This window comes from Silene latifolia, chromosome 10, assembly GCF_048544455.1.
Source record: "Silene latifolia isolate original U9 population chromosome 10, ASM4854445v1, whole genome shotgun sequence".
NCBI classification, from domain to species: domain Eukaryota; kingdom Viridiplantae; phylum Streptophyta; class Magnoliopsida; order Caryophyllales; family Caryophyllaceae; genus Silene; species Silene latifolia.
The window spans coordinates 3,847,516-3,871,717 of NC_133535.1; the positions used below are offsets into that span (position 1 = coordinate 3,847,516).

A 24,202-nucleotide genomic window follows, 5' to 3' on the forward strand; every position below is an offset into this window, starting at 1 on the left:
TGGTTTCACATCAATTTTCCCCCAAAATCAAGATATTTTGGTATACAAACAACAATAAGTCTTGCTATTTTGGTATACAAACAACAATAAGTCTTGCTTCAGACAGTCTGAAATAAAACGAACCAAATGTCACCATTTTTTCAATAGAATATAACCATTTAATGACAAAATGTTATAACTAAAATTTTAACATTTTATCCTAAAAATGATGGCTACATTTTATCAGAAAATAGTGACAGTTTACCGTAAAATGGCTATATTTGGTCAGTCTTATTTCAGACGGGAAATAGCCCGTCTAAAATAAGAATTTGCGTACAAATAACGCGTCCAACAATTAAACCAACAGTAGTAATCCGCCCGTTTTACATGCTTTAAAGAGCAGACATCAACAATAGTACCCCAAGAAATCGAGAACATCCTGACAACTTCGAATACACCATTTGGACCACACCCAAACCGTCCCATTCCAAAAGCACACATGTGAGCATCGCGTCTCTGACGATATAAAATCCAAAGCTAGCAATTGCCGCCTTTTGTTATCTCATGGGACCACCATGCCTTCACTCTCCTGCTAGCAACAACCGACACCTATGGCCATCGCAAGCCACCTCCCCACTTCAATCACTATCAGCGGAAATGGCAACATATACCGGTAGCTGGTAATAGTTGTCCTCGTACCAGTTTATTTTCAGGGAAGCAAAAATCAATGGTTGGAATTCCGCATCCAAACTCCCACCGGTTCAATCAGTACAAAACAATGAATTTACATAACTTGTACAAGCAAATAAATCTGTTTATACATTTCATATTATACTGAACAAATAATACATTTGATCTTTGTATCGTAACCTCGTCTTTCTGAAGACCTACATTACTGTGACTTTCATAATGGTTTGATTGTCGAAACAATAAGTATTAAGTTTTTGACATTAGCCTATCTTCTGATGAGCCAAAAAAGGACGATAAGAGATACGGGAAAGTATCCTGCTATCATCTGTGCTAGCATGCTCTACAAGTGCAACGAATCTCAATAATGAAACGGTTCTCCAACATCTACTCAAAATTATAGGTTACCAGTTACCACACGTCTCGCAGGTATCGTCCATCTGTCTGCAACTTCTTCACAACGCATTCAGCTTCAGACGATCCCACGTTCTCCTAAAACCAGAATACGTAACACGGTCAAAGTCAACTCATTGCTAAATGCTACTCCCTCCTATTTAGGGGTGAACAAAAAGTGCCCCGGACCGGTAAACCGGACCGGCCGGTCCGGTCCAGACCGGATACATACCGGTCCGGTCTCCGGGTCCCAAAAAATATGGTGACCGGTCTCCGGTCCGGTCCATATTAAAAAAAATAACTTAATTTGCCTTGTAAAGTGGTACCGATTCGGTCCAAACCCAGTAAAAACCGGACCTAAAGGGTTCCGGTCCGGTCCGGGTCCCCCTCAAACCGGTCCGGTCCATGGTCTTGGGTTTGATGGTTAGCCGGTCCGTGGGTTCATCCGGTCCGGTCCGGTTTTGGACCGGTGAACGCCCCTACTCCTCCTATTCACTAACATCTTCCACATTTCCTAAAACGGAAAATTCACAAAGATCTTCCACTTTCCTAATTTGTCTATCATTTGTGGTTAATATAACATGTAACCCCACATTCTCTCACCTACTTTTATTTTCCTCCACATATTAGTATATTACCACTCCACTAAATATTGGTCAAAAACCAATGTGGAAGATCATAAAGAATAGGAGGGACTAGGGAGTAATAGGCAACTCAAGAGATATAGATTGAGAGTACCTGTTCCTGGACAATATTATGCAAAGTCCGATGGACATCTCTAGCCATACCCTTGGCATCACCACAGACGTACAAGTAACCCCCGGAAGAGATCATACTCCACAAGTCCCCGGCCTGCAAAATTAGAGCATTGAGTTACATTGTCCAAAAGGATGTACAGAAGGATCCCCAGAAGAAATCATACCTTCTGCGTCATCTTATGCTGAACATACTCCTTTTGTTGTCCCTCTCTTGAGAACGCAACAATTAGCTCGGACACCACACCTTCTTTAACATACATGTTTAGTTCATCCTCATAAATAAAATCCTAGAACACGGATAAGGTATTAAGTTAGCACTAATTCGACCAGTGAGCACTAATCCGACACAAATAATGTAGTTTTTACAGTACCATTCTACGATTTCTACATCCAAAGAAGAGTACAGCAGGACCAAGTTGGACGCCTTCCCGTTTCAATCCCAGTCTTTCCTGAAAAAGGTATGAACCAGCACAGATTTAAAGACTTGAGAATCTATTCAAACACAACCAACAGCACACAGACATGAGACAGCAATCAAACCTGCAAGAATCCCCGGAAAGGAGCCAATCCGGTTCCAGGTCCCACCATTATTATTGGAATTGAAGGGTCAGTTGGCAACTTGAAGTTAGAAGGTCTGATAAAAATAGGAGCCCAGCTGCAATCCCGACTTTTATCGGAAGGCACTGCATTCTGATGACACGTGATTTACACACAATGTTAACTTAGGAGACCTTCAGAACTCATTATATGCATGTCATGCTTGTTTCTTTGTAAAATTGGTGAAATAAATTTTGATTAAACATAAAAAATTGACAGTTAACAACTCAAAGTTGAGAAGAATAACTGATCCTCGTAAGAAATATAATAACTTTGAACAATGAGGGAGAAGAGTTTGGAGGAATCACCTTCATCCACGTAGAACAGACCCCTTTGTGAATTCTACCCGTAGGGGTCGGGCCATAAACTAACGCACATGTCACATGGACTCGGTCGGGGAATAATCTGGAAAAGTGCAACATGAAATTACAGCCTTCGTATACATCATGACTCACTTGTATTTTAGAAACAATCACAAGCTTACCTTGGTGAGGACGAGATTGAATAGTAACGTGGCGGTAACCGTGGAGCCACTGCAGCAAAAAAAACACCAAGTGGAGGCTTTGCTGATGGAAACTCAGCCATAACCTCAAGAAGACTCCTTTGACTAGCAACAATCCAAGCCGAGTATTCATCCTGAATTTAGTGATCAGGAAATAATTCAAAATTAAAGTCAGCACATATAGATGAAGGATGTCAAATAGACAAAACATTAAAAAATATTGTAACATTTCAGGGTAAGAAAGACCACATAGAGAGGATAAACCAAACCTTCCCCTCGGGTGACGCCAGATACTTGAGTTTCTCCTTCTCACTAGATTCCGATGCATGAGCAGCCAGTGCAAGAAGTGCAGCCTAAACATAAGACATACAGTAGAATCATTGAGGCATGCAGTACAGCATGAAGAAGACAATCAAACATTCAGTGCAAAATAAGAAATAACCTTTCTAGGAGGATTTAGAAGATCAGCATATTGTGCAACGGCTGTGCGAAGTGTGCAAGGACCAGGAAAAGGAGGAGGTAGTGAGCCTCCCAAAGGGCTGCCGTCTTCTGCATCTGTGTGAATTGAAAAAACCAGATCGAGAGACTGGCCCAATAGCTTTACTGCTTCTTCTACAGTTTCATCACAATTTTCGGCGTAAACTCCGACATGATCTCCAGTTTCATATCTGAGAACAAGAGGATGGTAAACTATAAGGATTATGGGTTAGTTACAATCAAGCACGAATATCTGAAAGCTTACATTCAGATAAATCCGAGCAGGACGTTTATGACCAAAGATAGAGACATAGAGTATATTGGGATATATTAAATGCCAAAATAACCACCAGTCTGCACTTCTGCACTGTTAAAGTTTCAGTGGACAATTGGAATTATAGCTAGCATTCTGATAAATTTACGCATTCAATGAATCACGTCGTTCTATTCTTGATCAGCTTCATATCCAAGTGTTGGATAAAGAGTTCACTTGAATATGGCAATATGAATGCAGCAAAAGACTCAAAAGCAACATAAACAACTGTGTACGGGAGGCAGCAAAATACACCCCCATCAAATCATATGAACTAGTGAAATATGAAATATTAGGCCATACAAATTGCATCTACGACTAGTACTCTATCTCAGAACGGAATAAGGTAGGCTCAAAAAACGATCTCATGTAAAATATTTACATTGAATCCCAAATTCAGTAACATGAATAATTTAAGAGAAAACTTACGTGACTCCAGTGCCTGCCACATCAAACTCCAAGTGTATACAAGAACGATCTGACTCTGGTTTATGAAGCTCTCGCTGCACCGCGACTTGAACTCTTTGCATTTGATGAAAAAATACAAGAGAAGGAAAGAGACCAATTAAAAAAACAAAATCGACAGAAACGGTGAAAAAAAATGTGTATCGACTTTGTGGCATACAATTCTATGCTATTCACGTCACAATAGCTACCAGCCTTCCACGTGACAATAGCATCAAACTACGCTGTCCAGTACACTTCCCTTTCCGTAGACTTGAAACTCAAAGCACTCTATGGACATTTAAAATACTATGATTGAGACTCATTACCTGCATGGATGATGAATGTCATAAGCAGCATTCCCATTTGCTAAGTTACTGTACTTTTTCTCCAAGGATGTACCAGCAGAATCATGTAACACGACACGGTATTCAGAAATAGCAGCTGTATATGGAGTTGATGGACTCTTCGCATCATCAGCATCCCGCAATAGCTTGTCCAACTCTGGCCAGAGCAATTCCTTCCTATATAAGGCGTTATATCATTAAATAGACACAGCATAGAGTCAATAACTAAACAAAGTTCCGGATGAATAACAATAATAGTATTCATAAAAGATCCACACCACGCAGAAAAATCATCCTCAATACATTGATCGTCATCTCCAAGACCAGCAGGTATCAGACGTTTTGCACCTAATACATTAATCACAGCTTTGTGAGTTGCCTAGAAGTTTAAATGATAATCTGGAGAAAGGTAAAAAAACATATAGAAAAGATGTGCGGTTAATTCTGAGTACCTTGTTCAGTGAGCTTTTCATCTACCACGTTCCCAATCTATTCCAGACGGATAACATCAAAAAAATGAAAAGAAGCAAACGTGGTGTTGAGGTTTGAAGAAAATAATAAAATAAAAATTACCTTGTTGAAGTGTTCATACTGACGATTACCCAGACCAAAAACACCATATGTCAATTGTTGAAGCCATGGCTCTTTCTCCTCTCCCTAACAGGAAAAAGGAAATCAAACCATCTAAGTTAGCAAAGCTGTGCAAGAAGTTAGATTAACCCCTCCACAAACTAAAACGATACAAGCGGGCACTGAGTGTGATACACGCCTACAAGATTTTTAAAAATGAGAGTGGTAACATAAGATTAAATCAGATGTAGAAGCTAAACCTCTGTGAGCCATTTGTAAAACCGAGCAGCATTATCAGTAGGCTCTCCATCTCCATACCTACAATCCAAGCTTGGTCATTAACCAGGAAAAAAAGAAAGAAAGACAGAAGCATAAACAGTCCCCTGTCAACATATCATAGCAGGTATAGGTTGATCTTACGTGGCAACCATGAAAAATGCTAAGGTTTCTTTCTTTAATTTTTCTTCATACTGTTCATCATCTGCCGCATAGTCGTCCTATGTAATGCGAGAGAAAAAAAATCTTACATTGAGAAAGGAAAGAAATACAGTACCCACACCACAAACATAGATAACAAAACCATTTGACGAACAAGCCAGCTATCTTACCAGGTCAACAACTTTCACAAATGCCTTCTCATATCTAGCCTTGATCTCTTCAGCTAACGCCTACAACAGAAGCGGAGATAACAGGTAAATACATATCTTACTAAAGCTGTGTAGCCTGTGAACATTTCACAAACGGTGAAGCAGGAGATAAAAGAGAACTTTAAAAAGCCTAATCATTTCTCTACACTCGAATTTTGCATTATGTTCCATCTCTACCAATGAAAATCATAGGCCATAGTTTTTCCATTAACTTATCCATCTCTCTCTACCTACGAAAACTATATGCCAATATGCCATAGTTTCTCGATCAAGGCATCAACTTATCCCCCCACTGCTTGGAGTGAGAACATCTTGGAAGTTGGGAGGCACTCAAGGTAGTTATGATTATGATGATCACTTACTCTAATTAAATCTCTTCAACCACAAAGTGGATACATTTTGTTGCTCCACAGTTCCAAATCCAGTAATTTGCACTCAATTTATCCACTTGACAAGCCATGATTTAAAGTTACGAGGGGGCGAGGGCTTAACATAGATCGCAACTTCTAGGGGAGGCAAATTAGTACCACAACAACTTAACTTGGAAAAAAAATAAAACTAAGTTCATTTTTTTTTCGCTTAAAGGGGCAGCAGTCCTTGTTAGACCCGTCACTCGGAATCCACACCAGTAAGTACATTCCATACAACATTAAGCTTTGTAGAATCACGGATTGACCCTTGTTCACATAGTCACGTCTCTTTATCCCCTAAATCTAACAAAACCAACTAGCACAAAATTTGTCCTTTGTTAACATACAAAAAGGAAAAGGGGAGGGCATTGCCGCAGTGGAGGGGGGCGAAGAGGAATGGATCAACTACGATTTCACTCCAAATATTTCCTAAGAGTGCTTTTGATTCGTCTCCAATCTTATTCGCTAAATTGCACCCCTCCCTCTTTTCCCTCTAAATCCCTCCATCCGATCACAGGGTTAAACTAAACAATACAGCATCATCAAATCGCTCACCTAATCAACCACACCAAATAATTAACCTAAAACCTCAAAAGCGTAGGAAATTCTACCAAATGCCGATCCAATCAACAGCCAACAACAACATTAAACCACACCTCGTAATCACCAAACCAATAATCAATCAATCAAACACCAAATAATCAACCTAAAAACTCGAAACCACGACAAAATCTCCAAATGCAGATCCAATCAACTAGCAACAGCATTCAACCACACCTTCTAATCACCAAACCAAAAATCAATTAATCAAACATCAAATAATCAACCTAAAAACTCGAAACCACGACGAACTCTACCAAATGCAGATCCAATCAACTAGCAACAGCATTCAACCACACCTTCTAATCACCAAACCAATAATCAATCAATCAAACACCATATAATCATCCTAAAAACTCGAAACCACGACAAAATCTCCAAATGCAGATCCAATCAACTAGCAACAGCATTTAACCCACCTTCTAATCACCAAACCAATAATTAATCAATCAAACACCAAATAATCAACCTAAAAACTCGAAACCACGCCAAAATCTCCAAATGCAGATCCAATCAACTAGCAACAGCATTCAACCACACCTTCTAATCACCAAACCAAAAATCAATCAATCAAACACCAAATAATCAACCTAAAAACTCGAAACCACGACGAACTCTACCAAATGCAGATCCAATCAACAATCAACAACAACATTCAACCACACCTCACAATCACCAAAACAAAAATCAATCAAACCATCAAATCAAGCAAAAAACAGTAAAAAAAAAAAAAATTAACCTTAGCAAAACCTTCAGCAGTTCCAGTTTGAGTCCCAAAAAAAAGAGTAACTTTAGTTTTACCAGAAGACAAAAGCTCAAGTTCATCATCATCTTCAACCTTCGTATTCAATGGCTTCGGAGGTAGTATAACCTTGGAACTCGAGCCGCCATCGCCAGATCTTCTCCATAAAATCAACGCGAACCCTATAATCGCCGCTAATGACGTTGTTAATATGAGTAATGATAAATTAGGATCGGATGATATAGTTACTCCCAACGTCGATTCAATTGATCGGATTAAATCGGCGGTGGAAGCCATTGATGAACTTTGCTCGAAGCTTTGGTCGTCTGCTCGAACTCTCGAAGTTTCGAAAATGGTGGACTATAGTGGTAGTATTATTGCTGCTGCGTGTTGTGGTGTTGTCCCCCCACCTTTGAAAGATTGTGGACTTTTTACTTGCTTTGGGTTTTGATGTGGTGACTTTGTTTAGTGTGCTTTAAGGATATTTTTGTCTTTTCAACTTTGAGATTTGATTAATAATTTAATTTAATATGGAAATCGGAGATCTTCTGAAATAAGGTATTTTACTAAGGGGTGTTTGGTTGGCATCATTGGAATGGACTTGATCCATTTTATAGTTGTTCATGAGTCATCCCGCCCATTAGGTTCGCCAGTCCAGTCCGCTTATTATGTGGACTTGGACAAAAATTATTACCCGAAAAAATTAAGAGGGCGGGCCAAGCACAGCCCGCCAAGTTAAATGGGCGGGTATGGACAACAAGAAAATCTCGTGGGATGGCCCATTAGATCCGTTTACTATTTAAATCATTTACTTTTACTCTTACAAAAAATGATATTTTCAAAGAAAATTGTATCAATTTAATATAGATGTGCAACACTAAAATAATACGTAAACTATAAAGGTTAAAATATAACGAAAATATTTATATATTGGGTACCCTGATATATTTTAATTAATAAAACATCTAAATTGAAGTTTCGTGTCACGGCCCATTATAACATAGGCCGCCCGACTTTTGATTAAAGGGCGGACAAGGGCAAGGATAATTGGCCCATAATTAAGGCTCGGCCCGCCCACTAAGGTCTTAAAGGAGAACTTTTTACCTTCAGCCCATGTTCGGTCCAAACCCGCATTTGAACAGCTCTAATCCATTCCAATGTTTGGTTTGAGCATTTTGGAATGGAGTTAGATACCAATAGATTTTAACTCAATTTCAATCCCTTGGAAATTGGAATCCCATACACACTTTCTCCCTATGGATTAAAACTTCATACCTCCATGTTTATTTTTCCAAGGAACCAAACAAGTTTTGAAAGGTATGGAGTTGGAACCCCATACTTCTATAGTTTTCATTCCAATTCATTTCATTCATAAGTAGCGAACCAAACGATCCCTAAATGGGATGAAATCAATTTTTCATTGAGAGAGAAACCCAACGGAACATAAGGAGTATTCTACTTGGCGATCACATTGGAAATGAGTTAAGGCATGCGTCACGAGCCATATTATTCTTCATACCAGTATAAGACCATCTAATTGAAATAAACGACGAACATAACCAGAAAATGTCACTAAACAAAGAAAAAACATAATTACAAGTCTACGACCCTCCTTACGTTGATGCAAGATGCGAATAAGTCAAAGATTGTCTCTTGCCACCACAAACTTTCGAATCCCCGTATGTCTCGCCTCATGCATAATTGTCATCGCTTTTGTCATTGTTGGATCCCAATGCTCTCCTTCAATTGCTCCGCATATCCCCACCACACAAGACCTACAGTATCCTTACAATACCTATCTTCGTCCCCTTTCTCTCGCATACACTTACATCAACATTCACCTTCAACTTTTCCTCTTGCGATCGTGCCTAGCCCCACCCTCTTCCGTTCCTCCTTCCATCTTATTCCTCACGCTCTCGCCCTCCCCCCTCGTCTCTATAATCAGTCCTCAAATAAGTCTCTAAACGCCAATTACGCGAATTTGCTTCCCCTCGAAGACCAACTTATTCCTCGCCCTCCCTCGTTGCCAAACACGTAATCACAAACACCAACTTTCATTCTTATTGCATCCCTCCCAACTCGCCTCCACCCAACCATCTCATTCACCAACTCAACCCCCCTTATATGAAGTCCAACCTACTTAGACCTGCCAAAGAAAAAAACTACCCGGGACTAGGGCCAAGGTTGAACCAACCCGACCAACCCATATTAAGAGACCAACCGATTAAAAGCCTCAGTTTTTAGTCGATTTGACCCTAACCTAACCCATAGCTCTTTCCATTCTCCATATTCTACACCCTAAAAGACTCGTAAGTCCTACCAAAGGTGGTGAAGCAGAGCAAAAGTACACAAGTACAAAAGTACACCCACTACACAATACACCCCCATAAAATTCCCACGCCAAACACATAAACAGACAAACGGTCCTGTCCTACTAAAATTTGGTTCAATTCAATTCTTTCGATCGTAAAAACGGTAATTTCATAAATTTACTCTCTCTATTTAAAAGGGTTTTATTTAAAAGTTCTCTTTTTTTACCCTCCTTTCACTTTTTTGTGCTCAACCAATTTACCTCTACTCATCTTCTTCAGGTTAATTAATCAGTTATTTACTGAACGCATGAATTTGATTATTATTCCGTATTTTATCAGATCTTTATTTATTTTCTTAGGGGTTTTCTCCCTTTTTTGGGTCGTTAATAATTGTCTAAAACCCTAAAAAAATTCGATTTTGTGTGTTAGGTATACTTAGTTGGATTAAACTGATCAAAAGAGCACATTTAATTTGTTGATATACTTGCGTTTTTTTTTGGGTATATTTCCTCTGTTTTTTTTAGGGTTTTTCCCCTTTTTTGCTCGATAATCGTTGTTTAAAACCCTAAAAAAACGATTTTTTGGGTTATGTATACTTAGTTGTGTTAAATAGAGCAAAAGGGCACATTTTTTTTGTTGAGATACTTGCGAGTTTTGTAGTAAATTGACTATTTGATTGATTTTTCCCTGTTTTTTTTTTTTGGTTTCTAGGGTTTTAGATAAAAGTGTGGTGATTTTGTGTGTTGCAGGAGGAAAAATAGGGGTAAAGAATGGGCTCAGTAAAGCTAAGGGAGAGTGTTCTTGGTATAGTCGGAGACGCAGCACGAAACTGTCCTTTGCCTAGACACTTTTTTAGCATGCCCAATAGTATGATTTCTGTACTTTGTTATTGCTTTATCTGATGCTACTTTCGATGCTAATTTTGTTATGGCCTATGGGTCATATCCGAGCACTTGGATAAGGTTCCGTATATGGGAGCTGCGTTATTTCGCTATTTGTGGTAGCCATTGAGGCACTGGGGTAGTATCTTCATGGGTCATTCATAAATAGTCTCTCAGTGTTTGGGGATAGTGGGGTAAGTATGCGTACATTCGGAAATAGTATCCTAGTGTGTAGGGATAATGGGGGTAAGGTTGCATCTTGCATACATCCGAACTTAATACTCCACTATATTTGGTAGCCATTGAGGCAGTGTCGTCACAGGTCATTCAGAAACAGTAAACAGTCTCTCAGTGTTGGGGCAGGGGATAAGGCTGCATTAATCCAAACCTCATTACTCCACTATCTGTGGTAGCCATTGGGGCACCGGGGTAGTGTTGCCATGGGTCATCGACTTCATTGAGAAACAGTCTTTAGGTGTCCCAGGTTGCGTACATCCTAACTTCATTACTCCACTATTTGTGGTAGCCATTGAGGCAGTGCGTAGTGTAGTTATGTTTTTGTTGCTGCTACTTTCAACTCTTAGTAGGGCTAATTTATAATCATGTTTTGGGTAGGAGATTTTAAGGAGAGGATTGAAGCAGGTTCGTTTTACGAGATTAATCACGCTAAGTTGCCCATTGATGCTCCTGCTGTGCTCTATACTCTTCGTGCTGTTATGGTAACAGAAACTCCTATCTTAGCCTGAATTTCATGTTTTTTCGGAGGTTGTGCTTGTTCATTGTTTATGGTACGTGGTATGATTTAAGAAATTGGTAGTCCTGGTTGGTGTTGTGGTGATTTCATGTCTTTGTGCTGTGGTAGCAGCCAATCTTACATGCTGGATTTCATCGAATTCTTTTGTGTTCCTGGTTGGTAAGGGTGTGCCTGTTTCTTTGAACATATAACAGTAGAATTAGGTGTGTATTGGGTCGCTAGTAAGCTGCATTTTACTGATTTGTTGGGTGTTCCGGGTTTAATTAGATTAAGTTTGGTGCTCGTGAGCAATGAAAAGCTTAGTCGTTGACTGAAATTTGCGCCTTTCTGTCTGCTTATTCACGATTATACTAGTACCTCTCATGAATTGATTGTGAAGTAATGGAGCAAAAGTATGAAGGCAAGTATTGAAATATGAATTAGTGATGATGGATTGTGTGTATGGGTGTGTGGGGGGTCGATCAAGGAGATGAAGATCGACCAATAACTATCCCGTTAAGGGGTAAATAGTTACCCACCTTCCCCTAGGCCCTAGGGTAATATATAGCCCTCGTATAAGAGTAATAATCCCCAACCAACCTTTCACACTCCCTTCACTACCACCGTTTTCCTCTCTTTCTCGTTTTTTTTTTTCATGACTCCCTTACAAGTACACATAATTATACGGATCCTTAAGCCGTGGAAGTGTGGAAATTTATTTATCAAGGACTCTCATCGTTTTTTTCCTGCTTGCGTGTTTACGGACATAAAGTATGTGCTCTCATAGGTGTGAACATAAAGTCTAATGTGGTGTTTTTAATCTGTGTGTATATTGTTCATGAAGGTAACTGCAACCACCGAGCAAAACGTGACTATAAGATATCCTAGCATCCAGTCTCTCCAAGCATTTTTTGCCAAGGCAGACCGTTTAGCTATTAGGTCAAAATTGTATCCTGCAACAGATGAAAAATATGTATTGGATCCAAAGCTCGCGGTTCAGGTTCTTGGGCACCAAATATCTTCTCGAGAGTTTGTGGAGCACAGGCATTCCAAATCTTTCTGGTTAATCAACTGCTCCAAGCCAGAACAGTTGGGCTTGCCAGCGTCAATGTATGGTGCTGCAGATAACATCGCTAAGAACGGAACATGCTTTTCTACACTCCAAAGCTGTGGAATGAAATGGGGCTTCCGCCAGACCCAGATTGTCCAATCTTGTACTGTAAAGCAGCCTGACGATGCTGATGAGGCAATGAGTGCTTTATCTCATGGAGATGATCAAAATATTGTCAAAAAAGAGGAAATTCATGAAGTTGAAGTTAAGCTTGAGGAAACTCCTGACATTAAGGTGAAAGAGATTATACAATATAGCAGAAAGAGGAAGCATGGGAAATCTGTACATTCTCAGTATCGGAAGACTAAACGCAATATTAAACGTGAATCTCTTGAGAATCTAACAAAAGTTGAAGTAAATGGGAAAGACCGTGTGGATAGATGGTCTTTAATCAGGTAAATTCATACATATCAACTGCAGTTTAAGATTTTAAGCTTGCTTCAAAATTTGTGAACTTGATTTACTTGTTAGCTTTATATAATGTTGAAACGATGAAGGTATGAGGTGGCGGTAAAGAACATGGTTGAGGTGTTGAAGGCTAATAAAGCGTCTTACAGCAATCCAATTTCCCGTGGCACTCTGAGAATAGAAGCTAGGAAAAAAATTGGTGATACTGGCCTGTTAGACCATCTATTGAAGCACCTAGCAGGAAAAGTGGTGCCGTCAGGAGGCGATGAGCGCCTACGTAGAAGGTGTGCTCCTGACGGTACGATGGAATACTGGCTTGAGAGCGCAGATCTTGTCAACATCAGAAAGGAAGCTGGAATTCAAGATCCATACTGGACTCCACCTCCCGGCTGGAAGAAAGGAGATTGCATAAGCTCTCATAATTGTATCTGTTGTCAACAAGTAAGGCTTCTAAAGGAGGAACTCAACAGCCTGAGGCGGTAATAATTTGACCAAATATCTCTTATAGGTGCATGAAAATATCAATCCAACAGAGTTTTCACTGTTTCTGCCGACCTTATCGAGCTTCCTGTTGTGTGAACAGGAAAGAAACAGACCCAAAGTTCAAGGAAGATAAGCAGCACACAGTCACTGTTGTACTACCAGAGAATGCGTCAACTCCTGGAAGATTTAACAAGGTCAGTGTTATGTCCCCTCGTAAATCAAATAAAGGAATATAGCTTAATCATCTCATACATTTTACCTTTTTTTTAGGATTCGTATGAGGCTTTGGCCAAGAAGAAATCTCTTATGGTGGAGCAACTTCACAAAATGTCGAAAGCGTTGGTGCAACTAGAGGTATGTGATATTATTTTCCTGCTTGTTATTTGAGGCTTTTTTTAGGTGGCAAGGTGGAGGTCCAAGGGGTTTTTTTGGTGCGAGGGTAGGAAACCATGTAAGTGCCCTTTTAGAAGCAAACATTATACCTCATGGTCAATAGTGATTGTCACCCAATAATGATTTTCTGTCAGCTGCCTCTGTTATGAGAAGGCACGAAAAAATTTAGGTTATGTTACATCTAATGAATGTTCGTATCCTGCAATTATATAAAGTTGAAGATCATATTATATAGGGATTTTCGACATTATACCGGGGTGTCTTTTCTTCTAATTCTAGTATGTGCCCTCGGTTTTTACTATCATCTAAAACTACCCCTAAACGTATGAAAAGTTATTCGAATAGCCTAATGCTCTGTTTCACCTCTCGTAATGTTATGATTAGGGTCTTTTACGCAATTTTAAATGATTGCTCGTCCATTATGGGTGAGGCCATCAACATAATCATTGTTTACTCATCAATAAGCATCTTCTAAATATTATGTTTAGGCACTTCTAATCGATTACTCGCCCATAATGCATGGCGAAACTGTCAACATAATTATCGATCAATTAACATCTTTTCTTGACAAAATTCGACCCTCAAGAAAACCTGAATTGTAATACTTGCATTAAGTTTAGGGTTATTTGAAGTGATTTTAGAAGATAAAGGGTATATAATAGAATTCGGAAACTTTGGGTACACAGAATGTGCAGTCTGTTTTATTTACAGTTCCGACATTTTATTAATAACCTCGAAATGGTAATCCTGCCTGTTAGTGTAAAAAGACAGAGACTAATGCAAGTATAATATTATACAGGCTGAAATGAAGAAAGTAAAATCTCAAAAAGGAGCAGAGGGAGCCCGAAAACCTTTGATGATAACCTACTCTAAGAACTTGTCAGGTGAAGAGACGTCGGAAGAATCAAGTGAAAGGGATGATGAAGCATTTGGGAGAGGGAGACCTTTGAGAGCATGCAGGCGGGTAAGGAAAGTTGTGACAGTGACCCCTCCGACGGCTTCACCTCACTCTACCACCACTTCGTAAATCAAATATTTTGACAGTTAACTTAACCTCCTAATGTATATATGATGAAAAGCGGTTCTTCCCAAGTTTTTGACACAGCCGATAGCATGGTGAAATTGTCAATATAGGTTAAATAGAACAGTCAACAGTCAACAGTGAAGTAAAAGAGCAAGGGCATGATTGTGTATGGTTCTCTTTTGTTATATTCTCTGAATCATAGAATTCGCAGAAATGAGTCGTGTTCAGGATTGCCGATATATACATTCTTCTGGCAAGTGTTTTCAGAAATACATGGTATAGACGTTACTCCATACCGTCTGCTTTACGCTTTGTATTAGTCAGTTGGTTTTCATTACCTAACTGTAATCTGTAGAGCTGCGTTATATAATCATCGTAAAGTACATCAAAGCCGGGGTTGAATTGAATCATTTTTTGTATGCGTCATTGTTAAAATTCTCACATTTTCTAATTTTTTTCACCCATGGACGGTTCTAAAGGTTGATTCATGTCAGCCGACCCCAAAATCATTTTTGGGAAGGCTCTGATGTTGTTGTACTCGTTCGAACCATGCATGGGATGACATTTACGAGAAGCATATGAGTTATGACAATCGATAATATCAACGTAACATTCCGTAATTCATGTCGTAACACACGAGTCATTCATGAAAACGAGTATCAACGACCGCAGCTATGTGCAAATATGCGAAATCATTACTAATACGATATAAATTCTAAATTATGCTAATTAAAATTTTAAACTATGAATTGTAAAATCATAGCAAGATGTAAGTAACCCAACGCTCCCCGTGGAATCGTTAACGATTGACACGTTTACAATTATGAGAAGTGTTGCTCATAACCTGGGTTAACGCGTTATTTAAGGTATCCACGAATTAAATGACTTGTTATACAAGACAGCATTCAGAGTTGAGTTGAAAGTATACACTAGTCTCTCCTTCAATTTGTTCACTAACGCGCCGAAGCTGTTCCGTCGTCTCGGTAATTTCTCTCCTCCTTTTTGTGTCGAATTATACAAACTTTATATACTTGTATTTGTTTTGTCTCGACTGATTCTTTACGTTTGATTACAAGTTTCAAAACAATTAAGCAATCGTAAATAATCAATCGAGTCAAATCAAATATATACCGTAAGCGTAATATGCTGAATTCATGTTTTATGTTTCTTTTTGATGGTCGATTTAATTTTCGCGATTGCATAGTTCTAACGCATCACTTGATTTAATTTTCGCGATTTCATACTTCGTTAATCGTTGATTGTCGATATTTACGTTTCTTTTTAATCGTCGATTCTGTTGTTTTTCTTCGCAATCAGGTTCAGGAAGCTAAAGCCGCTCCTCTGTACCTGTCACTGTTAAATGTTAATTGCTTAGTTAAAGTAATAAATGGATTATAATTTAATTTAATTTTGGCAATTGAATACTTAGTTAATCGTTGATTGTTGATATTTATGTTTTTCTTTTTAATCGTCTATTTTGTTGTTTTTCTTCGCAATCAGGTTCAGGAAACTAAAGCCGCTCCTCTTTTTAATCGTCTATTTTGTTGTTTATCCGTAGGAATGGACTGGACGGTTGGAGATGTTATCAACGATCATATAAGGCAAAACGTTGAGAGTAGAGCGCGCAAGAAATGCGACAGTTACGTTCAAGCCTTTGAAGACGTAAGTGTTTCGCAGACAACACAATTCTGATTGTACTGTATGAGTCTCGCGGTGTGATGTATGTACAAGTTGTTAATTTGGCCATTCTGTTACATTGCAGTGCCAAAGGACGCTAAACCGTACTGGCGAAAAAGACCGCAGCAAGTGCCAATTCTACAAGGATATGCTGTATGAATGCCGGAAGCAGTCCGCCATATCCGTGAAGCACCACCAAAAAATTGAAGTCTATTACGATGTCTGAGTAAGCGCTTCTGACGCGAGGTTATGTAAAAGGTTTTACGATAAGCTTATCAGGAGACGGTTTGATACCAGTATTAAATTAGTGTTCTATGTTTAGCTTTCTAATACAAAGCATACAGTATTAGTGACACTGTCGATGATAATTAGTAATTTGTCGACAAACTGACACCAGGTTTATGAATAACTTAAAAAATATACGGAGCATACCGTATTTTATTTTACATATTCTTGTTTAGGACGGATATTAAAACGAATTTAATTATTACCACTTACATTTTTTTTTTGGCAGCAATAAAGAAAGATTCCTTACACAGTGCGTAGCCGACTTTCCGAGCCAGACTTTATTAGTACATTATTTGAAAAGGAAATTAAACTAAGAATGGGGTTAGCAAAAAGAAAAGGCTCCTTAAGGGGACGATTTGAGTTTGCCAAATGATCGAAAATTATTACCACTTACATAAATGAAGACAAACGAATAAGTAATATCAATCCCGTCTTAAGGGATTTTTAATTTACCTCCGTCTTAAGGGAGAATAACTAGTTTTGACGAGCTATAAGCTCGTCAACCAGAGCATAAACATCATTGTAAGAAGATCCACCTTTCTCAACAGCTTCCTTAGCCTTCTTGGCTAAAATTTCGACGTTTTTTCTCATCACTTGAACGTCTTCATCACCGCTTAAAATCCGTCTCACGGCAACCTCAACCTTGTCCCGAGTCACTCTAACCTTAAACTTGAAATCTAATGACATATACGTACACTCATCGTTTCCAACTCGAATACCGACCTTAAGTACATCAACAAGGAGGCATTCATTGAAGAATTGATCGGCCGAGAGTGGCCATGTTGCGAAGGGCATCCCGGCACACAAGGATTCCATTGACGAGTTCCAACCACAATGACTCATAAAAGCACCTACATTGTCATGGTCAAATATTAGCAATTGAGGGGCCCACCCTTTAATTATAAGTCCCTGGTTCGAATCCTTGATCCGCTCCTCAAACCCGGTTGGAAACCAACCTGGTTCATTTGGGTTAGTATAGTGAATACTCTTGGCCACCCAGATAAATGGGTGTCCAGATGACTCGAGTCCATGCGCAATCTCGTGAAATTCTTCTTTACACATACCAGCTTCGCTTCCAAAGCTCACGTACACAACTGAACGTCGAGCTTTGGAATTAAGCCAACCAAGTATCATGTTCTCATCGTCATTATTATTGACGCTTTGGTTCGCTCCTCTCTGAGATTTATCGATTGCGGTCTTGTTGGAGAATTTGCTTACAGGACCTGATGAAAAACACAAAATTTTGATTAAATTAGGATTTAATTTGCTTTGAAATTAGACGAATAAAAAACATTCATTCATTTTCATGACAGGACAGAGCCAGGATTTCAACTCTGAGGCGTAGCAAATATATTAAGAGCATAATTATTCATAAAAAGAAATGAAAAATCACCAAAAATGCAGTAAGTGGATTATACATTAATAAAGTTTTTGAGTTTTATTTGTAAGCTTTTACTATAAAATTTCTAAATTCATTAACTTAAATATTAAGCTAAAAAAATTACAATATATAATTCAAAAACATTAAGTTTTGACAGCAAAAAATTAAAATGAAACTTACTATAAACTTTAAAAAGCTCAAAAAAAAATTTACATGAGCTCAAAAATAAATGAGATCTGAGGTAATACATCCGATATATGTTTCTATTTCTCCCAAAAATATCTTCGGTAACGTATAAACTACAAATTACAAATTCACAATAATCAACAATTACTAGCTTACAGTTTTCATTTCATAATTCAATAACTTTTCTTCATTTTATTCTTCGACAATAATTTAGATTCTCTAGCCTTGTGATATAATTGAGTTACCGTGGGTCCGTGGCAAACAATAAAAGCAACCCATATCTCCTCACAAATCATGTCGTTAGCCTCCTACCTCAATCATGGGATTTCCCATGATGCACCTTCTCTTTATAAAAGATATTACAGCTGTTAAGTTATATTTTCCGTAAATAGCGTAGATGCAATATATTGCATAAATAGCTAACAATGGCTCTGTTTGGTAAATGGTATATTGGCCAAATTTCAGCATATTGGATTGGTTTAGCATCTTTGACTTACAAATATGCTATTTAGAGCGTTTGGCTAATGACATATTGAAATAGCCTAATATGCTATTTTTACAATATGCGGCTCCTACCAGCATATTGGGTTAGCGGATTGGAAAAAAAAAAATTATCTTATTTAGCCCCTTAAAATATACTAACCTTCCTTTTATATATGTAATAAATAATTTGTTCATATCCTTATTTGTCATTTTACAAAGGATCTAAACAATCTGTTAATCTAAAACCGTCAATTACCAAACACCTGTAAAACAATTCTGCTAAATAAATCTGCTAGTCAAATCTGTTAAATCATTCTGTAAAACCAGATAATTTAACAAAGACTTTGATGCCCTTATAATGGAAATTGGTGACTAGTGGAAGTTATTTTAGTAGAATTATATTTGTGTAAAACGGTTTTATACAAGAAATCACGAAATATTACCGGCAGTAAAAGCAATCAAATAACGAGAAATGCAAACATAAAAACAACAAAGAGTAAGTCTCTTATAAAACAAATTTATTATAACACTCGGTAAAACACGGTATGTAAAACCAGATAATTTAACAAAGACTTTCGGGCCCTTATAATGGAAACTGGTGGCTAGTGGAAGTTATTTTAGTAGAGTTATTATATTTGTGTAAAACGGTTTTATACGAGAATTATTGAAATAACTTACCGAGTGCAAAAAGCTTGATTCCCATAACTTCCTTTGCATAGTTATGGTATCCAGGCTCCAGATCAAAAGCACTGTTTACAATAATCGCAAAGCTATCTAACTCAGCTTTACTTATTTCTTCAAAAAACACGAGGATATTCGGTTCACCCTGGCAATGAGGCATGCGTTTCCGGGTCATGTAAACCGGGTCAGGTAAACCGGGAAGAAGAAAAGCTTGATCATCGAACTCAACATTTTCATGTGGCTTAAACTTCCTTAAGCAATCCTCTACACAAAATGCAAACATACTAGAACCTCGAAAAGCGATCCTTGGAATACTGGCTTTTTTGGCCACATCCAGTGTCCAGGATTGGACCACGTCGCTGACTAAACAGTCAGGACGTTGGGTCTTAAGGAGTCCCAGCAGGGGCTCCTTAAGACCCAACACAGCCATAAAGACCTTGTAACGAAGCTCGGCCGAGAGGGAATGAAGAGTGTTTTCGACATCTTCAGGTAGTCCAAACTTCAACCTGTCAACCAAATGATGTTAGTCCAGTGATAGCCGGGTTAAAGCTTGCAGAAATGCAGGAGTTGAGAGGTCCCGAGTTCGACTACTAGCTGGGGCGATGATCACTTGGCCACTGCAGCCCCCGAAAAGGGTGGCTTACATGGTTCATGTGATGGTGCGGGAATGCATGGGCCCGGGGGGATTCAACCCTAAAAAAAAAAAAAAAAAAAAAAAAAAAAAAAAAAAAAAAATCAACCTGTCGAGGTCTAGGAGATGGAACCCAATGTCGTTGCCTGCTTCTTCTCGGTCTCGAGTTATGGCATTTTCGAAGATTTTTGCGTTTCGAGGGGTGGTTATTATTGTTACTTTAACCTTTGGGTGACTTGCAACAAATCTTGCTGTGTCTATCATTGGAAGAAGGTGTCCTCCTGCTATGTGTGGGAAGAAAAATATCTTTACTTTCCTCATTTGGGTGACTTGCAATTATTAAGAGAAAAGAGTTTATTGCCTTGAATAGTTGAATGAATGGGATGGATGTTATTATATACCACTCCGGCACCACAAATTCTTATTTCAGACCGCCATATCCGTCTGAAATGGTCAGACGGATACCATTTCCTCTCACAAAAAAACCCATTTAGGGTGTGAGTGGGAAAGCACATGGGGGTGTCCCACCACCCATGTGCTTCTCACTTGTGAGAGGTCTTATTACGGTCTGAAATAAGACGGTCTTAAGCAAGACGGACTGCTCCGGCACTCCCTAGTCCCTACTAGTGGCGGAGCCATGATTCAATTTTAGGGGGCGAACAGGTAATGATTACTTTAAAAATAATTTCGGTAATTTTAATTAAAAATTTCAAAAATTTAATTTGTATTGTGTATCGGTGTGACGGATTAAAAAATGAGCACTTTATGATAAATAGTCATCATCTACATAGTATAAAAGCTGAGTTTTTTAAAGAGTTATTATTGGTTGTTGAGTTTTTACATGTGGGTCTCCCATGTTTTCTATTCTACTTAATTACCCTCTCTCCTCAACTCAATTCTTTCTATTTCTATCTCTTATTCTATTTTAACTACTTATGTTAAAACATGAGTTAAAATGTCACAATTCACATAAAATGTTGCAATTTACATACATTCAACAGGTCTAAGATGTCAAATACCTAAAATATAATTCTAATAAAATGCGGTTGTATATTATCTCATATTCAAATCTAATATTTATGAAATATTCGAATCTCCAAATTTGACTATTTATATTGTCACGGTATTGAACACTTAATTACGCTCAATTATATGCTCATGTATTTAATAATAGCGCCTGCTATTACAACCCGTACATTTTTTGTACGGGTATAAAACTAGTTTTACGTTAAAAAGTGACTACTTAATTAAAAAGTGGTTGTTTGGTAGTTACATTTTCATTTACAATTAGTCTTGCTGAAGACGGGTAGGAGCAAGTGACGGATAATGCCACTCACAAAACGAATAGGGGGGGACAAGGTGGGGGCACCCCATGTGCTTCCCTCTCTCCTCTATTTGGGTCATTTGTGAGGAAAAATGGTATTCGTCACTCCAAAGTGACGGATACGTGCCGTCACAAATGAGATTTTGTGTTTCATTTAAAATGGTCTCTTTTTAAATGATTGTACTATCGCAGGATGGTTTTATAATATACTCGGAATTTGCATGCGTATAATTGTTAATCTCGTTTAAGACAAAGGTACGCGCTCCCAAATTAAAAAATTAAAAAATAAGTGAAATGAAATCTAACCTTGTGATTTTAATAACACAAAATCTCATTGAAGACGGCGATATCCGTCACAAGCTGAAGACGGATACCATTTCCCCTCACAAAATACCCATGAGAGGCAAGTGGGGAAGCACATGGGGGATGCCCCACCTTGTCCCCTCTCCCTTTTTGTGAGAGGTCTTCAGCTTGTGACGGGATTAGCCCGTCACAAGCAAGACGATTTGTTTTAATAATGGAGATTGGCTCATTATCGATTAATTAATACTTCGTATCAATGAAAAGGCAAGGAAATAAATGTGTTATGATATGTAAAGCTAACAGATTTTTTTAATATGTATCTTTTAGAGCACATGTTAGTTAATTACAGAAAGTTTGTTCAGAATATTTTATTAATTATGGTAAATGTGATTTGTACATCTATTTTTCATGATTTATTCTCAGCAAAGTTTTTCTAATTAACTTATTAACATATGAGAAAAACCCATTTAAAAATTATAATGAAGTGGGAAATGAAAATACTTGATAAATTTACAATTATACCTCGGGTGATACCGAAATTGAGTACCACCCAGTGACTTAAAGATACATGTTAGAAAAACCCATTTAAAAATTAAGGAAATGAAAATACTTGATAAATTTACAATTATACTTGGTGGTACCGAAATTGAGTACCACCAGGTAACACCATCTCATTTTTCTAATGAACAGGCAATGATTTTCACCAATAGCCACTCGTTTTTTTTTTGTTTTAAGGTGATTCAACTTTATATGGAATATAAACCATGGAGGTAAATTATATCTTCCTGGCTCCCACGAGTCCCACGAGTAGAAGTGGCAAACATATAGCATGGGTCATCGCACCAAAAAAAAAAAAAAAAAACAATAATATCATATAAAATAAAGAAAGAAAGATATTAGAAAAAAAACAATAATATCATATTCCCTAATAATAGGATATCGATATCGCGACGTGGAGCCCCTACGTTTGGACCATGGCAAACGTTCAAATTCAATGTTTGGACCATAGTAAACGTTCAATTCCTACGTTTGGACCATGGCAATCGTTCAATTCCTACGTTTGGACCATGGCAAACGTTGAATCTCAACGTTTGGTCGCATGGCTGAACCTTGGGTTGCACAAATTTCAGATTTACGCAGAAAAATCGCAATGTTTGCTACTACTAAGTCAATACGTGACGTAAATTAACTATCGAATAAATTTATCGATGCGCAAAAAAATGAAAATTAACCAAATAATAAAGCGATTAAGTTGTTTACGTACCGGTGATTCGGGATCGGTCATGTTAATTAATCTTGTTCATTGTTGTTGATTTTGTTTTTTAGTTTAAATGATTTTTATTACAATTTGAGAGAAAATTTTTTTTAGAGAGAAAGTAGTGTTAATGTGCAAGGTGTAATTATTGTCTTTTTTTTTAAAAACGTCATCAATAATTAATAAAGGGTCTTGATTTTCGTAGTACACATTTTACTCATCAGAGTACATAATTGACAATTATACTCCTCTCATTTCTCCTTGCAATTTTTCTCTCTAATCTATTCTCTCTAATATGTACTACGACGATCGTGGTTGTATTATGCATACTACTATGACTTCTTTTACCACTTTTTTTAATTTAATATGTACTACGGCTCTAAAGCTTGTAAACATGAAAAGAAATCAAACTTGGTGTATCAGATGGCAAAGGAAAGAGGCTAGCAAATCATATTTCTTTATTCACTCAAAGTTAGTATATTACTAGTTTGGATGCCCGTGCGTTGCAACGGGTTAATTAACTTAGCAAAACAAAATTGGTTATAAGGTCTTAATATTTACATCTTATGTCTAATCATTTATTTAGATATGATCAAAAGTCAAAAACATCTTATTTAAGAGATGCAAAAGATGTTAGGTTGATACCTAAGTTCCAAGGATGCCTCATATTTATAATCATAAGACCGCTACATCTTATGTTAATCTTTCGATGTGGGACAATTCTATTATTTTTATATAATCCTACATTATTTTTCAATGTGGGACATATAACATACTAAGAAGTACACAATTTTATATATGTACAAATTATATGAAATCTATATGCTAATGATATCATTTTTACCACGAATCAAATTATGTTATTTTCATAATTTTCTTAACGATGTTTATTTGCCAAATGAAATGTAAAATTTTTTATATAAAAATTAGAAACATCACTTGAATATAATATAGGAAATAAATATTATAATAATTAAAAGATTCTCCACTTTATTTTTTACATAAAAAAATATTATTTATGATACTTTCCTAAATTAATTTTTAAGATCACCCACCTTATGATAATTTTCTGATGTGGGACAATTCAACTATTTATATGTAGTATATTTACCACACCTACATTATTTTTCAATGTGGGACAAATAACACACGAAAAAGTACACCATCTTTTTTGCACCTATT

The 24,202-nt window shown here is 37.6% G+C and overlaps 3 protein-coding genes and 1 long non-coding RNA gene across 9 annotated transcripts; 2 read left to right on the forward strand and 2 right to left on the reverse strand.

Moving 5' to 3' along the window:
• Positions 1 to 720: 720 nt before the first annotated feature.
• Positions 721 to 7,933, reverse strand: LOC141604746 (NADPH--cytochrome P450 reductase-like). Its single transcript, XM_074423227.1, has 18 exons — positions 7,464 to 7,933; positions 5,676 to 5,735; positions 5,488 to 5,564; positions 5,328 to 5,385; positions 5,071 to 5,154; positions 4,950 to 4,986; positions 4,776 to 4,845; positions 4,480 to 4,674; positions 4,136 to 4,228; positions 3,359 to 3,584; positions 3,186 to 3,269; positions 2,899 to 3,050; positions 2,723 to 2,819; positions 2,358 to 2,507; positions 2,189 to 2,266; positions 1,982 to 2,104; positions 1,798 to 1,911; positions 721 to 1,158 (listed from the first exon to the last, which is right to left on the reverse strand). Exons 1-18 carry the CDS (start codon positions 7,761 to 7,763, stop codon positions 1,078 to 1,080), a joined length of 2,079 nt encoding a protein of 692 aa, XP_074279328.1. The 5' UTR covers positions 7,764 to 7,933; the 3' UTR covers positions 721 to 1,077.
• A 1,812-nt stretch (positions 7,934 to 9,745) lies between these two features.
• LOC141604747 (protein DYAD-like) lies at positions 9,746 to 15,104 on the forward strand. 6 transcript variants are annotated; one of them, XM_074423229.1, is made up of 8 exons: positions 9,746 to 9,941; positions 10,528 to 10,645; positions 11,275 to 11,378; positions 12,237 to 12,898; positions 13,001 to 13,390; positions 13,495 to 13,588; positions 13,665 to 13,748; positions 14,587 to 15,104. In XM_074423229.1, the coding sequence occupies exons 2-8, from the start codon at positions 10,549 to 10,551 to the stop codon at positions 14,812 to 14,814; spliced, it is 1,659 nt and encodes a 552-aa protein (XP_074279330.1). In that variant the 5' UTR covers positions 9,746 to 9,941; positions 10,528 to 10,548; the 3' UTR covers positions 14,815 to 15,104. The 6 variants fall into 6 exon arrangements, with proteins under 6 accessions (XP_074279330.1, XP_074279334.1, XP_074279332.1 ...); XM_074423233.1 differs by having other exon boundaries at positions 9,853 to 9,941; positions 11,278 to 11,378; XM_074423231.1 differs by having other exon boundaries at positions 9,934 to 10,057.
• A 598-nt stretch (positions 15,105 to 15,702) lies between these two features.
• On the forward strand, positions 15,703 to 16,857 carry LOC141604749 (uncharacterized). The gene is made up of 3 exons (XR_012526210.1): positions 15,703 to 15,794; positions 16,370 to 16,473; positions 16,574 to 16,857. It is a non-coding gene; the product is annotated as an uncharacterized LOC141604749 (long non-coding RNA).
• A 100-nt stretch (positions 16,858 to 16,957) lies between these two features.
• Positions 16,958 to 20,517, reverse strand: LOC141604748 (anthocyanin 3'-O-beta-glucosyltransferase-like). The gene is made up of 3 exons (XM_074423235.1): positions 20,248 to 20,517; positions 19,505 to 20,013; positions 16,958 to 17,999 (listed from the first exon to the last, which is right to left on the reverse strand). Exons 1-3 carry the CDS (start codon positions 20,457 to 20,459, stop codon positions 17,251 to 17,253), a joined length of 1,470 nt encoding a protein of 489 aa, XP_074279336.1. The 5' UTR covers positions 20,460 to 20,517; the 3' UTR covers positions 16,958 to 17,250.
• Between the last annotated feature and the right edge of the window lie 3,685 nt (positions 20,518 to 24,202).